Below are 16,254 nucleotides of genomic sequence, written 5' to 3'. Positions count from 1 at the left end.
CCCTCAAAACCTCAAAATAACTCAACACACAGCCATTAATGTCTAAACCGCTGGCCATAAAAGTGAGTACACCCCTAAATTGGGCCCAATTAACCCTCTTGGGCATGGAGTCCTCTTCCACCCCTCCATGATGACATCACGGAGCTGGTGGATGTTAGAGACCTTGGGCTCCTCCACCTTCCGTTTGAGGATGCCCCACAGATGCTCAATAGGGTTTAGGTCTGGAGACATGCTTGGCCAATCCATCACCTTTACCCTCAGCTTCTTTAGCAAGGCAGTGGTCGTCTTGGAGGTGTGTTTGGGGTCGTTATCATGTTGGAATATTGCCCTGCGGCCCAGTCTCCGAAGGGAGGGGATCATGATCTGCTTCAGTATGTCACAGTACATGTTGGCATTCATGGTTCCCTCAATGAACTGTAGCTCCCCAGTGCCGGCAGCAATCAGACCATGCAGCCCCAGACCATGACACTCCCACCACCATGCTTGACTGTAGGCAAGACACACTTGTCTTTGTACTCCTCTCCCCGGTTGCCGCCACACACGCTTGACACCATCTGAACCAAATAAGTTTATCTTGGTCTCATCAGACCACAGGACATGGTTCCAGTAATCTATGTCCTTAGTATGCTTGTCCGAACTGATTGCACTGTATTTTATGTATAATCATTTTCTATTCTTAACTTTTAAATGAATTTTAAACCTCTTAAATCAATTTTTAAATCATTTTCAAATTTTTGAATTCCTTGTTTTATTGTTGTGATTATTTTTTTTTAATTATCTGTTCATTTCTTTTATGTAAAGCACTTTGAATTACCATTGTGTATGAAATGTGCTACATAAATAAACTTGCCTTGCCTTGCCTTGTCTTTAGCAAACTGTTTGTGGGCTTTCTTGTGCATTCAGTGTTGTCACATGAAAAGATATAATAAAATATTTACAAAAATGTGAGGGGTGTACTCACTTCTGTGAGATACTGTATGTGACTGCATCTTTATCTAGACACCAGACCATCGTAGGTGCTTGTTTGACATTCAACCACCCAGACCATCCTAACAACTGCATAACAGTAAAATAAATAAATAAAGTCACCACACACTTTCTTCAGTAAATGATGTTAGTAATTGGCACTTCCTCTCTATTTCTCCTTATTATTCTCCTTTATTTCATCTCACTAACTTTTAAGTGTGTAAACAATGTTTCTACTCAACTCATTATTATGAACGGTTACCATATAAGCTGGGTAATGATGAAAATGATACATTTATATATATTTTTTTTACCAGAATATGCCTGAGGATGTCACTCCGGTCTATTCCACAACTTAAGAGTACATCTTGACTTTATTAAGGGAAAGACAACAAAACAAACATGACAGCAACAAATAAACAGCACTTGGTTTCATCATCGCAATCGATCTTCAGATTGCCAAAGGCAACAACCTCAGCACTGAGGCGAAATGCCATATAAAGATCTAGATTCAGGCGGAATAACACAAACACACGCCAAGAAAAACACAGAATGCTTATTTAAAATCTCAACCAAAATTGAGACTTTAATCCTAGATCTCAGCTGTCATACTCCAAAATGTGGATTACAATGATTGAAATACTCAAGAAAGACACTTTTTCATATCCATAATATTTTTTTACACTCAAATAGATAACCTAATCTTCTGAGATTGAAAAAATCTGTCATACTCGACCTCAGTGGTTCTCAAAAGGGAAATACAATGCGAAACACAAACAATAACTTTTGCGGTCAAAGGCCGTACATCCAATTGAACTCTAACAGTATTTTGGCACTAGCACTAGCAACATTAGCAGGTTGCTTTGGAATCTCCTCATTTGTGAAATGTATCAATAAACCTCACGAGATAAAATAAAACACGATAAAATAAATAGTTCACTTGCAGTGAGCGTAAACATGGTTTGTGCTGACCACAACATGTTTTAATGTGAAACCAGCATGAAACCACTGAAAGTCGGTTGAGTTTTTCAAAAACAACAGGATCTGAACACATCATAGTAAATCAGCAAAAAAGAGGGCCTGTATAAAATTTTGCTTATATTATGTAATAAATTATATGGTAATATTAATACATGATTTTTATTACTACCTTGTTCTTAATACTCAAATATTTTGCCTTTTTAGAGACCTACGGTACTCATAATGATACTATTGACATAGTCCTTTTTAATATAAATACCACAGGGGAAGTAGGGGAAATATTCGCTGCAGCATTATTTATCTATGTAAATGTGATCTCATACATAAAATAAAAACAGAATTTATTTTTACACTATGGTAATTCCTTGATATGTGTTGAACAAATGTGTCAAAAGTGCTCATTTTAAATAAGTAGGTGGATTACACCAGTCAATTCTACTTCCTTTGAGAGCCTGAGAACTTATTAATATCCTGGTACCACCCTGTCTGGCATTAATTCAGGATAATCATAGCACAGAGAACACAAAGGCCTGGATCAATCAGCCATTGATCCCCAGAGAAGAATGAATACTCCTCTATAAGGACCCACTATCAGTTCTGTGCACTTCCTGTCCATTTAGTGGTAGAGAGGACTGAACTATTGATCTTACCTCAGGCCAAACGTGTGGGACTGCTCATAGTTGAAAAGGGAATGAATCTTCGTGTCAGAGTTAATAATGATGAGTCGGTCCATCAGGTCCTGACGGGAAGAGTGAGTGAGTGATTATCAAAAATGCATGATTTCAAAATAATTGTGACAAAGACCATAGCTAGTTCTGGGATATGCGGTACATCATCGGTCAAAGTCTGCCCTCAAATGATCATGATTTCAACTGCAAATTATTGTGAAAAGTATTGAGAAATCACTCAATACATCAAGATCAGTGAACAGACTGTGGACGGTTCATGGTTGTGGGCTGACACTAATAGGCCAGTTTGTGTTTGAGAGGCAGGCTGTCCAGTCTATTTTACTCACTAAAAATGATGTGGCCATCTCTCTCAGATTGTACTCCATCTTGTTAGGAAGCGCTCGATGTCCCAGCAGCTCCCACACAGCGTGAGGTGAAGAAAGCAGATTCACTAGAGACAGGAAGGACTACACACACACACAAATCGTTACAGTTCACTCATAGCCATTTCAGATTGATATTTTTCATCAAAGAGATAACTTAGAAAACGTCATCCAAGTCATTCTTTAACATATTACCCACACATACAAAAATCCCTAAAGTTCACTCAGTCACTTCAGACTGATATTTTTTTACAAAGAGGTAACTTAGAAAATGCCAACAAGCCATTCTAAAACATTACCCATATTTTGGGTCAAATAATGTGATAAGCTTTTAGTGTTTTTTTTTTTCAGGTTAATTAAAAACAATAATTAAGAATGTGTTTTTATAAATTTTGATAAAAAAAAACTTTCTACTGGATAATGTTAATCAAGTAAAATAGGCTGTGAATGTAAATTCATCTCGACTTTCAAGTGGTCGGTGGTTGATTGTGTGTATTTTTTTCTAAAATCATTTATTCATGGAATTACTCGCTTTTACAGGCACACTGTGGAAATTGGAAATCAAATCCTTATCTAAATCTCAATGAAGCGTAGCTTTCACTTCTAAATAACTGAAAATAGCAAAGCATTTCTGAATATTTTTTGAAATGTAAAAGATGGTGGAGTCATAACCTTAAGACAGCTCCTGTCGATAGGGTCCATTGGAGTAGATTTAGGATGGACCACCCTTACATCCTCTCGACCACACTCCAAGGCTGACCACAACTCCACCACAATTGTTTGGACAAATCCTGTGAATCCGCTTAAAGTTTAACTAATTTGACAGCCTCAAATACTAGTTTCCATGTTAAAACATTAGCCTCCATATTAAGCAACACTGTCTCAGTAAGCCCTAAATCAATAGTAAAAAAAATTTAATGATTACAGATACACTAACAATGTACAATACATTCAGTACATTTTTTAACATGAGCTTTGCTGTCTGAAGCTATGAGGAGAAAATATAGAAGATGCTGCTCTTAACTCTCAAGATGTACATTAAATTGGTCATAATTAAGTCTTCTAGCTACCTGAGCTTTGCAAAGCCGCGATGCCTGGGGCTGTAGTGGCCACCTGGGTCACCATTACACCATAACCAAACTTCTCACACCTGCTGACCTGAAATTAGAGAAAGAATGGAGGAAATACACATTAAAAGATTACCTTTCGAAGTCTGGAAATATTTAATAACTAGCAACTTCTCAAAAAAAAAAAAACATTCCTTGTGTCCCATGACAACCGAGTAGACACTAGCAATAAAAACAACTGCTTGCTACAAATCGTTTTTATAAAAATAAACCAGATTAAAAAAAAAAATTCTAATGAAAATATGAGTAATGTTTGCACATACAAAACTCATTACCGCTATACTAGTGCACGTTGGGGTGTTGCTACGTATATTATATATAAGATGAAGCAATTTGTTGATCATATGACCATTATTAGATCCAACAGCAAAACACAAATTAACATTAACAATATTTATTGTACCTTTAAAGGGATAGTTTACCAAAATAATGAAAATTCTGTCATCATTTGCCCACTTTCATGTTACTGCAAACCTGTTCGACTTTTTTTTGGAAGACATCTTGAAGAATGTTGGTAACCAAATTTGGTTCCAAATTGACTTCCAATGCATGTTTTGTTCATACAATGGAAGTCAATGGGAAATTAAACTGTTTTGTTACCAACATTTTTCAAAATATCTTATTTTAGAAGAAACTGAATGACTTGAGGGTAGGGCTGGATGATATGGCCAAAATTTATCTTGAGGGTAGGGCTGGACGATATGGCCAAAATTTATATCACGATATATTTCTTAATTTCGGTCGATGCGATATAATTCCGATATCGATATGAACACTATTAAAGCCTCGTAAAAACTGCCAAGAATGCCCACAACAGATGACTGTGCATACAAACTTATGAAAAATTAATTTGCCAAGTCTATGACACCTCATATAAAACCATATAATATTTTAGAACAAAAAAACGCACAAATAAATTAATGTTCACCTTTTATTTGTATTTAGCCTTCATTCAAAAAAGAAATGTGAAATCACTGTCAAATAATTGTCTCAGACTCACCTATTAATATTTTTAACTTCAAACTATAGGCTAACATACACTATCTAAAAAAATATTTTTTTATGTTTTTAAAGAATTCTCTTCTGCTCACCAAGCCTACATTTATTTGATCCAAAATACAGCAAAAACAGTAACATTTTGAAATATTTTTACTATTTAAAACAACTGTTTTCTATTTGAAAATATTTAAAAATGCAATTTATTCCTGTGATTTCAAAGCTATATTTTTAGCATCATTACTCCAGTCACATGATCCTTCAGAAATCATTCTAATATTCTGATTTGCTGCTCAAAAATCATTTATTATTATGTTGAAAACAGCTGAGTAGAATTTTGTCATGTTTCTTTGATGAATAGAAAGTTCAGAATAACAGCATTTATCTGAAATATAAATATTTTGTAAATGTCTTTATCATCACTTTTGATCAATTTAAAGCATCCTTGCTTAATAAAAGTATTAATTTCTTTAAAAAAGAAAAACAAGAAAAAGAAATCATACTGACTCCAAGCTTCTGAATGGAAGAGTGTATAATGTTACAAATGCTTTTGATTTCAGATAAATGCTGATCTTTGGATCTTTCTATTCATCAAAGTATCCTGAAAAAAAAATGTACTCAACTGTTTTAAATATTGATAATCAGCAAATCGGCATATTAGAATGATTTCTGGATCATGTGACACTGAAGACTGCAGTAATGATGCTGAAAATTCAGATTTGATCACAGGAATAAATTACATTTTAAAATATATTCAAATAGAATGCAGTTATTTTAAATAATAAAAATATTTCAAAATTTTACTGTTTTTGCTGTACTTTGGATCAGATAAATGCAGGCTTGGTGAGCAGAAGAGAATTCTTAAAAAACAACAACTTTTGATTGGTAGTGTAGGCTGATTATTCGTGTAGATTGAAACAAATGTGCTTTAGCCAGTATAAAGAGTATGAAAAGTGCTCAGAGTTGCTACAGAAAAAGCAAAGAGCAACAACAAAAACATGTTGCTGGAGATGGGTTTATTGAAAATGCAAACTGATTGTCTGCCAGCAGGAGGCGCTTTGAGAGTGGTAGAACAAGCGGTTTCCCCAGTAATGGCTGTAATCAAAGCAGCTCCGCTCATGAACGCTTCTTTATCAGATAAAATGAAAATTCCATCAAAACTTTTCTGAAGACAGTCCTTTCCCTTCAGAGATACATTCATATAAAACACCCGCGCCGTGTTTTGATTTTGAAACGTGCAGTGCTCATGTTTATTCAACGATGTCAAACGCCACAAATAAATCAATGTAAGGGAAATGTATATCGAAATATCGAAAATGTGTTTAAAAATCATATCACCGTTATTGAAAAAAATATATATCGCGATACATATTGATATTGAATTATTATTATTATTGTCCAGCCCTACTTGAGGGTGAGTTACTTTTTCTTTTTTTGAGTGGACTATCCCCTTACTTCAGGTATCACTAGCCACTAATATTACTGTCAGAATACAACACTTTTGAAAGTGGCATCTGATTATAATACCTGTAGTTTTTTGGTGAATCTTGAGAACATGTAGGTGACACACTCATCGATGGCTCCAGTCTGTTGGAGGAGCAGCAGTCCTTTTGGTGTGGCAGCAAAATTCAGCAGATTGTCCAAGAGCATCTCTTCCCAGGCCACCCTGCAGAACCAAGACAAAAGATTCAGCAAGAATGCTATTTATTTCTTATTCTTGTTGATTTATTTCCACAAAACAGCACTGGCAGGCCAAGCTCAAGTTTAGCACAGAAACAAACAGTTGGTGTAGGAACAAGAGAACACTGGAGGCGTGATGGAGGCATACTCACACGTTCAGCAGCTCCTGGGAAGCGATCGCTGGGGGAGCTCCAGGAACAGGAGTGGGAACTCTCTCCGACATTGAGCTTGTCTGCGGGGGAAGATAATTCATTGTCAGGCTGGACTGCAACACGGCATTTAAACCCTTAGGCTAAATAATGAGATGGCACGATGAATGCAATGGTGATTCCTCACGCCGCTCCAACTCGCCCTTATGAAGGCAGGGGAACCCTGGGAGGTTTCATTATTGATGGCATAGCACTTTACTGCTTCTTCTGTATTCTACAAATCCTCTTCACACAGCCCACAGAATGGACGATCAGCAGTTCTTCCAAAATTAATACTGTTTTGCTTGGGGAACATACACTGTAGGCTCTAAAGCTGCTGTCTAGAACAAGCTAAAAAAAATGGAGGCTCTATTTTGGCTGAGAGAGGACTGATAATAACAGAATATACATTTTCAATAGGCAGTTTTTCATGTTTTGGTAAAGTGTCTCACTAAACATGTTTTAGTGAAATTAACACAAATTAAGTTATGCTTTTATTTCTCAGAAATGTACACCAGGAGAAACACTACTGTTTAGAAGTTGGGGTCAGCAAGTTTTGGCCTTTTTTTTTTTTTTATTCAAAAAGGATACATTCCATGCGTCAAAAGTGACAGTAAAGACATTTACTATAATGCTACAAAAGATTTCTTTTTCAAATAAATGCTGTTATTTTGAACCATTTATTTATTATTTATTTTTGTTTCCACAAAAATATTAAGCAGCACAACTGTTTTCAACATAATAATAATATAAGAAATGTTTCCCGAGCACCAAATCAGCATATTAGAATGATTTCTGAAGGATCATGTGACACTGAAGAATGGAGTAATGGCTGCTGAAAATTAAGCTTTGCCGTCAAAGGAATAAATTACATGTTAAAAGTATATTCAAATAGAAAAACAGTTATTTTAAATTGTTATTATTATTATTATTATTATTAAAAAGAACAAACGCTGGAGACGTTATTGTTATTATTAATATATATGTATTATTATTATTTTATTTTTATTATTATTAATAATAGTAATAATAATAACATTTCACAATATTACTGTTTTTACTGTATCTTTTATTTAATGCATACAGCCTTGGTGAGCATAAGAGACTTTCAAAATTATTTTAAAAAATCTTATCAAAACTTCTGAACAATAGTGTATTTGTCAGTATGAGAAGGGACTGGTCAGATTCCCAGACAAAAATGAATCATACAATTCAGTAAATGATGTGTTCCAATCAGTGACATGACAACATCAATGACAGACTACATTAGTTATTTTATCTATGGTAAAAGGATTACTTATTAAAGTTACCAAAATTCTGTGCCACTGACCTCATAATACTCATACAACCAGAGACAAACACAAGACTAAATATGATGAAATCCTGGCTTTTATATAATCATTGACAGGATAACTGGACGACTGTAGGTTTAAAGCCAACAAGTGAGGTCTTAGTGAGGCTAGTGTGCATAAAGGTCACCTTTCTCCAGGCTTTAGCGATGCACTCATGCAGGCTGTATGGCCGCAGAACTTGCAGCCCCTCGCAGGTGTTGTACATCTGCCGACAGACAAAGATGAAGGCCCCGCTCACGGCAGGAGGAATCTCCAGCTCGCTGAACAAATGCAGCTCTTTTGCCAACAGCCTCTGGGTAAACTGAACGTACACGTTACATTCAAAGGGCATTAAAGTGCGCGAGACGTGAATTTATATTGTATTTATTTAGAGAGGTAGGGGAGAGCGGGGCATAAAGTAACCCTTTTTGACTTTCTCAGTTTGTGTAAATCCACATGGGGTTCAAAATATATATATTTTTTTATCCATGGTAATTTTACACTTGTCTAGTACAAATATGTCGCTTTGTTTCATAATTACAGTGTATACGTTTTTCTTTATTTACCCTCAAAAAATGGAAGTGAAATGTGACAACATGCCCCGTAGGTGGAACACATTGTAACATCTGAGGGGCACGTTGTAACTTGACCATATAACAGCTTAAAATCTTATCTGATCGAATGGAAAAAAATATACAAGACAAACTAAAATATTTTGTTAATAAATATATACAGTATATATATATATTTATTTTTGTTCAAATAAAATAATGGCGTTTTTTAAGAATTAAAAATAATCTGATTTTGGAGTTTGACAACGAACACATTGCAACCATGCTTGGGACGGCCCACATAAACGAGCAAAAATGCTTTACATATCTTGAAATAATAATTTCTAAACATTAAACATTGACTGTCAGTCTTTATTCACCTGTTTCTCATTAAAATTAATTAAAGTAAATAGTGTAAATTACATCGTTAATGTCATAGAAGAGCACATTGTAACGCAGTGTTACAACGTGCCCCATCTGCACAACTGGAATTTAAAACTGGTTAGTGTCTTCTGCTAGTAATCAAAGCATTAAAAAACTATCTGAACTGATAAATAACAGATTGGAGATTAAAATAATAGCAGATTTGTCTCATTTTAAATGAATAATAAAAACTGAGATAAAACATTTACTTAAGCCAGAATTTAAATGTTACTATGGTAAAATAAATATTCAAACCACGTGTGTTACAACTAACACCCCGTTACTTTGTGCATCACACTCATCGCAAGTTTATTGTTAAATTGTTAAATGCCCTTACATATCTCTGTCACCATAATAAGTGTTTGATCACCACATTTGAGTGATCATTGCAAAAAATGTGTTTATGCATATATATTCTGTTTATGTCCAAATGTTTGGACACACGAATGGGAAAGTGTCCAAACTTTTGACTGGTACTGTACTATAATACACACAAAGAATATCGGCCAATATATCGGTATCTGCCTTTTTTTTACTCCCTAATATCGGTATCGGCCCCAAAAAACCCATATCGGTCGGGCTCTACTTTTAACTGCTGGATTGGTATGGCCAAATGAATGGTGGTATACAACCGTAGTGGTTGACAAACTGGGCTGTTCTATTCTATTCTATTTAACTTTTTGTTTCTTTCACAAAGTATGCTGCAACTCATGTCACTGAAGACACAGGTGTCAGAGGTTCCTTTCTTTTATTAAGAAGCTCATTCTTTCATCTGTGCATGCTGATGATATATATGGCACAAGTGCCGACTAGCTCGAGATGACACTAGCAGGAAGAAGAATAATGAATGTAAACTGAGAGCAAAATTAGATTTACTTACCATTCACCCTCGGCCGAGATGAGACTTCTGTCATAAAGCAGGAGTGATAAACCTCGTTCAGTGGTAGCGATCCTCGCCAGCGTGTCTGCTATGTGAGTCAAGGCACTTTCTAGGTAATTTAATTTGGGCTGCAACAAAAGACAAATTGAAAATGCTTGAGGTGAACAGTATAATGCATATAAAATGCTGCAGATGAGGTCTCTGATGAGATGTTATATAGAAGGTTACGGTTTTATTTCAAGATTTAAATGAACAGGCTTCTTCTGTAGTGCTATAATTGTAAAAAATATTCTGTTTACATTTTCCTTGTTGATACGTCATGGAGACGGCATCAATTCCTTTCTTATAAGTTCTGTCACAAAGTTGCTATAGAATCCATCTGACATTAATGTATCATTTGGTCAGTGTTATTTTACAAAATAAATAATTTATAAAATTATGTACATGTACACTAATTTTCAAAAGGATCTACGGAGATGGCCCTTACTGTAGATACACAGTATGTTGTTATGTTGTAATGTTACAATAAATTAATACAATTCAATGGAATTGATGTCATATTAGCATAAAACCTACATTGTTAGTATATCGATGCCTATGCAGTATTTAGCAACTTTTCCTGTTGTGAAGAACTAAAGTGTGAACTACTTGTCTCACTAATTTTTCAATATAAATTAAAAGAAAAAAAATATATAAAATTGTAGAATAGGGCCCAGTTTAGAATGATTTCATAATCATGTCTAGACTCTTGATTATGTGCTGATGGGAGTGTTCACATTGTGCTGACCAGCTTTCCTTTGAGCAGGGTGATAACAGGAGCCAGCAGAGTTTCTATAACAGGAATTTGGTAGAGACACTCCACAGCACACTCAGTGCGGTCACACAGGGTCCTTAACACCTCCATCACAAGATTAGTGGGGGACAGGGAGTCTAGAGTATACACACAAACAAACACACACATACACCCCTCTGTGATAACTCGTTAGGAGCTTCAGGACACCCTGGTTGTTATTGGCCTAAAGTGTTACTGCAGAACTCAGTTAACTGAATGATTTAAAGTGCAGCACAAACGGTCCAATGAGGACAAACCAAGAAAAAACAAAAACAGCCTAACTCTTTTAAAAATGTTATGTGCTTCAATATGTGATTTGTGCTTTATGCTACCTGGTTAAAGCCTGGTTCACCTGAGAATGAGACACATTTGTAAGACTTTCTTTCCACTGTGGAACCCAAAATGAGAAATGTTGGATGATCTGAGGGTCACTGTTTTTGATGCGATTACAATAGATGGGGATTGAAGGTTTCAAACATTGAAACATGGATATTCTTCAAAAGTGCATTTTTCATTTGTGTTCCATGGAAGTAAGAAAGTCATAAAGGTTTGGAATGACATGAGAGTGAGTAAACAATAACAGATTTTCATTTTTGGTGAAAATAAACATCCTAATTAATAATCAGTCCCACATAAGAATATAATGTTAATTTATAATGTGCAGCCCTGTAAGTTTTCTTGATAAGGCTAAGTAATTTATTCTCCCGAAGAAGTGAGTAAGTTCATTAACCAGAAGAAGATATAACAGACCCTTATCCTAGTACTGAAACAGTAATGGCACTGTGAGATGGATGATTTGACACACCTATTAACACTAGCATCTACATAACTACTGTCATAAAACTCACACGCTTAGACTTTAAGACGCAGGCGTGGTTGAGTTTTTGAGTTAAGAGTCAATCAGAGTTTATCACTCTAGTACTTATGACGCACCTGCATGTGTCGTCTCATCACAGGATGGTTTTGGGTGTTGGTACATGATATTGATCAGAATCACAACCAAGTCGGTCAAAGTTACCGGATCTGAAACAGGCGACAAATTACACATGTATATAGATAGATTAGTGAGTCAGACTTGTTCTTCTCAAACATTACCCACAACCTGGGTTTGTTTCCTCCCCTCTAAACCTACCTATCCGCTTCTTCACTTTAATGGGAAAAAGTTTCCTTCCATTAGTGTAGATCACAAGCCTCCCGAGCACGCACAGCGAGTGAAGGAAATAAACAAACTCCAGCTCTTTAGAAGTGTAGAGAGTTCTTCGAGCAGGGCCTGAAGGGCAAAACACAAGAACAACTCATTCGCAGAGCATGCTCTAAATGGATTCAGTCATTTGCATGTGACCTCCTGTTTCTAAATTAGCACTGAAATACAAATTTAAATCTTTAAAAAACCTGAGTGCAGAAAGGTTGAATATTTAAAAAGCATTAGAGAAGAAAGTAGTTAGGGTTATTTACTGCATTCCATGATCAAAAGAAAGAAATATCAAATTATATACTGCATCAAATTTATAAAACGATTAAATTATATTTTTATATAAAAAGCATAAAAAAATTTAATTTGAATTTTTAATTTTAACAATTTTTTTACATTGTTTAATAATTCTCATGACTATTAAGTACATTTCCTCCACCGATTCTCATAATGCAAAAAAGTAATTCTCAATTATGATAGTATTTATTACTGCAAAGTACAGTATTATTTATATTGTGAGTATTGATATGTGGTGGCACATCTCATTTAATTTATGCTGATTTAAATAAACTGCAATTATCTATTGAGAATACTCATTAGGAATAATATAAATAAATGTTAAAAAGCAACAGTAAAATGTCTGCATACATTGAACTACTGATAATTTGTGGATGGAAATGTGCTGAATTGCCATGAAAATGATGGAACAATGTAATATATACAGTATATATATTTAAAAACAAAACATATTTCATTCTTTTTTGTTGTTGTTATTTAAATGTCACCTGTACAAGTTTCTATGATATTCACCAGTTAGAGATTTTACAAGTGTTTTGACCTTATAAAGATAAGGCAGATTGATTCCACTGAATAGGTGACCCTGGACCACAAAACCAGTCTTAAGTCGCTTGGGTATATTTTTAGCAATAGCCAAAAAAAACATTGTATGGGTCAAAATTATCCATTTTTCCTTTATGCCACAAATCATTAGGATATTAAGTAAAGATCATGTTCCATGAAGACATTTTGTAAATGTCCTACCGTAAATATATCAAAACTTAATTTGTGATTAGTAATATGCATTGCTAAGAACTTCATTTGGACAACTTTAAAGGTGATTTTCTCCGTATTTTGATTATTTTTGCACCCTCAGATTCCAGATTTTCAAACAGTTGTATCTCGGCCAAATATTGTCCTATCCTAACAAACCACACATCAATAGAAAGCTTATTTATTCAGCTTGCAGGTGATGTATAAATCTCAATTCCAAACATGAGTAACTGAAGTGACTATTCTGTGGAACACACATAAACTGGCCCTGATCACAGAAACTAGACAAGCATATTTCGAATACCACTGATGTGTTATGAATGTTTTACAACTGTGGGTGGTTTGAAAGTCTGGTAGCTAAGACTTGTGAAAACAGCAGAAGATAATGCAATCAGTCAATACTGTGTGTATGTTTGGGTGTTTTTTCCCATGCGAGTCTTCCAACTACAATACAGAACCAGAATTCTGGGAAAGTTCTTCACAATAAGTTCACAAACCCTTGGAATTATCTCTAGCAATGACAATCTAGCTAGTTCACCATGAGAGGACAGTCTGTAACAGCACACAGGGGGAAAACATAAGCCAGGTTGTCAGATAAAGTATGATACTACATGTGCACATTGTGGGCAAAAGTTCAACCGTACCAATCTGCTGATGTTCCAAGCTGTGGATAATTTCCAAAGTTTCTTCTTTAACTGAATCCCAGGAATCAAAGTAATAAATGCACTGCTGCAGAGCATTAACAATCTGGTGAAAAGGATGCATAAAATCCATAATTAATAACTTGAATATATACTATTATTAGCACTGAAAAAACTGTGCATTTTACCCATTTCATTTAAACCAGCCAGTGAATGTTGATTATGTTTGGAATAGAATATTATTATACTACAATTTCTACAATGTACAGCATGAATACTGTGCTTTGTATTCAGATTTTAGATGTACACCACTAAACATGCTCATAAAATCATGTCATAATGTAGCATAATATTGTTTGAAATGTCTATTATACTGTTTTACATAATAAAACTGCATGGTATAACTACATGGTATAACTCACCAAAGACTTGTATTTCCTCTCAAGAAGTCTTAATACAACGGTTCTGCTGTAGTAGCCATGCTAGAAGACAATATTTTGACATCAATTTAAAAGTATTACATATAAATATACATTTAAAAACACATTTTCGTAATCAGTATTTGTCATTTTCCAGTAAACATACCTAAACATCCTGAAACGAAGATACATTTAAAACTGAATTTCAGAGAATATACTGTATATTGAATTGAGTTTTCCTGCTTTAAGTGTAAAAGGTCCGTTCATACCAAGTACGATAACTATACTTGTGAAGTTTTAAAAATCCAAACTATATCGATAATAGCAAAGAGGAAACATATTGCTGAGAACACTTTCAGAGTGATTTCACAGCTTTTCTAGCTGATGAATGACGAAAAAATATTGACAGGCAATCAAAATCCTTACTAATTTAAAGCATGTGCAGCATGTGTGTGCTTACAATAAACAAAACACTATCATCCATTGGTGTCCTTGCTAATATAGTTATTATTATTATAAGAAAATATATATATATATATATATATATATTCAAGACATGTTTCTTTTTTTCCTGGAAAGTAAAGTCAAAATTCGAAAATACTAATTTAGAAAGTGATGTGTGTGTGTTTTGTTCTTTTGGTTTTGTTTATTCTTTAATAAAAAAGTTGGCTCACCATCCATTTCTTAAACCAGGTGGCTTTGATATCCAGCAGAGAGATTAAGTGTATAGGCTCCAAGGATTTCTCTGAGCCGGGACTGCTCATGGCCTGTTCAGAATGCAGAGCGAGAAGAGAGAGGGTGTTCTCAATGATTTCCTCCATATACCTAGAGCACAGGGAAAAAAAAGTCATTCATATTCAAGCCAATCTGACACAATCAAGATATAGGCATACAATATTCGGGAAATGTGTTTGAAATGTGAAAGCTCACTTCTCTGGATGTCGTATCCAAAATGTTGTCACTTCCTTCTGAAAGTCATTCATCAATCGCATCTAGAATGACCAGAAAGAAAGAAACTCATCTTTATACAAGCAAGCGAAACTTTATTCATATTTTTATCCAAGCCAGTTAAACTTTATTTAGCTTTATTCATAGGAGGAAGGAAATGTCACATACTTGTTTGAGGAGACGGGCCATATCTGGTCTGTTCGCATCAATACTTGTAGAGCCGCTGGGAAAACTCAACTTATGGTAGAGGAAATGAGCCTCCAAGCTTTTCGCTTAAAAGAAATGTTGACACTTCATGAAAATGAACTGACGGACTGTACATTCACGTATATACTGAATATTAAAACATATTTCATGCTGCTAATATAAGCTTAAGATACTACCTATGCTACTGTAGACATCCTTAGTCACATTTAACGGAGAAGACGAAAATGTTTTTGCAAAAAATTGAAGGACTTTATCCTGTGAAAGCAAAATGACATGTTAACAACATTTATTTAAGTATCATTGAGATACTACTATGATACTGTTTTTATTTATATAAGTTTTAGTTATTCTTGTGTATTTTTCTTTTTTTTGTCTACACAGTATATATTAAAAATAAAAATTAATATAGCTTATTTTCAGTTTTAGTTATTGTAGTACATCAAGTTAAACTAAATGTTTTTTTATTTTTATTTTATTTCAGTTAACAATTATTTTGTTCCAGTTCTCTGGAAACTGCTTGAAAATGTTTGCCCTTGTATTTCCACATTAAGCTGCTAAGGTAACTATTTTGTTGTTGAGGTCATGGCTAAGGTCAGTGCTTATTTAGCACTTATCTCTTACGCTGAGCTCAGGGTCAGGGTCAGTGAGCGCAGCAGAGAGGTTTCGGCGCAGTCCAGTCCAGCTTTCACAGCTCAGGACATCAGAGGGAGGGGCATAGCACAATGACTGCAAAGCTTCCAAGCGAACCTGCAATTAAACAGATCAGGATGACTGCTTAATCTCTGAATCAG

General features: G+C 34.8%; 1 protein-coding gene across 1 annotated transcript in view; it reads right to left on the bottom strand.

Moving 5' to 3' along the window:
- LOC107598099 (protein broad-minded-like) overlaps positions 1-16,254 on the bottom strand; it is a gene marked incomplete at its 3' end in the record, with an annotated part of 37,616 nt that overhangs the window by 20,029 nt on the left and 1,333 nt on the right. Inside the window, exons 4-21 of the mRNA XM_016289365.1 lie at positions 16,085-16,210; positions 15,640-15,718; positions 15,425-15,528; positions 15,239-15,300; positions 14,983-15,133; positions 14,312-14,371; positions 13,893-13,995; positions 12,139-12,276; positions 11,940-12,029; positions 10,962-11,104; positions 10,189-10,302; positions 8,469-8,642; positions 6,954-7,033; positions 6,649-6,787; positions 4,069-4,156; positions 3,671-3,789; positions 2,963-3,082; positions 2,598-2,686 (exon numbers count right to left, since the gene is read on the bottom strand). Coding sequence (XP_016144851.1) covers positions 2,598-2,686; positions 2,963-3,082; positions 3,671-3,789; positions 4,069-4,156; positions 6,649-6,787; positions 6,954-7,033; positions 8,469-8,642; positions 10,189-10,302; positions 10,962-11,104; positions 11,940-12,029; positions 12,139-12,276; positions 13,893-13,995; positions 14,312-14,371; positions 14,983-15,133; positions 15,239-15,300; positions 15,425-15,528; positions 15,640-15,718; positions 16,085-16,210 — 1,979 coding nt within the window. The remainder of the gene's footprint in view (positions 1-2,597; positions 2,687-2,962; positions 3,083-3,670; positions 3,790-4,068; positions 4,157-6,648; positions 6,788-6,953; positions 7,034-8,468; positions 8,643-10,188; positions 10,303-10,961; positions 11,105-11,939; positions 12,030-12,138; positions 12,277-13,892; positions 13,996-14,311; positions 14,372-14,982; positions 15,134-15,238; positions 15,301-15,424; positions 15,529-15,639; positions 15,719-16,084; positions 16,211-16,254) is intronic.

Source organism: Sinocyclocheilus grahami, unplaced genomic scaffold (assembly GCF_001515645.1).
Source record: "Sinocyclocheilus grahami isolate Dianchi unplaced genomic scaffold, SAMN03320097.WGS_v1.1 scaffold244.1, whole genome shotgun sequence".
NCBI classification, from domain to species: domain Eukaryota; kingdom Metazoa; phylum Chordata; class Actinopteri; order Cypriniformes; family Cyprinidae; genus Sinocyclocheilus; species Sinocyclocheilus grahami.
Note: the sequence above shows the minus strand (reverse complement) of the source record. Positions and strands in the feature narration are given on the sequence as shown.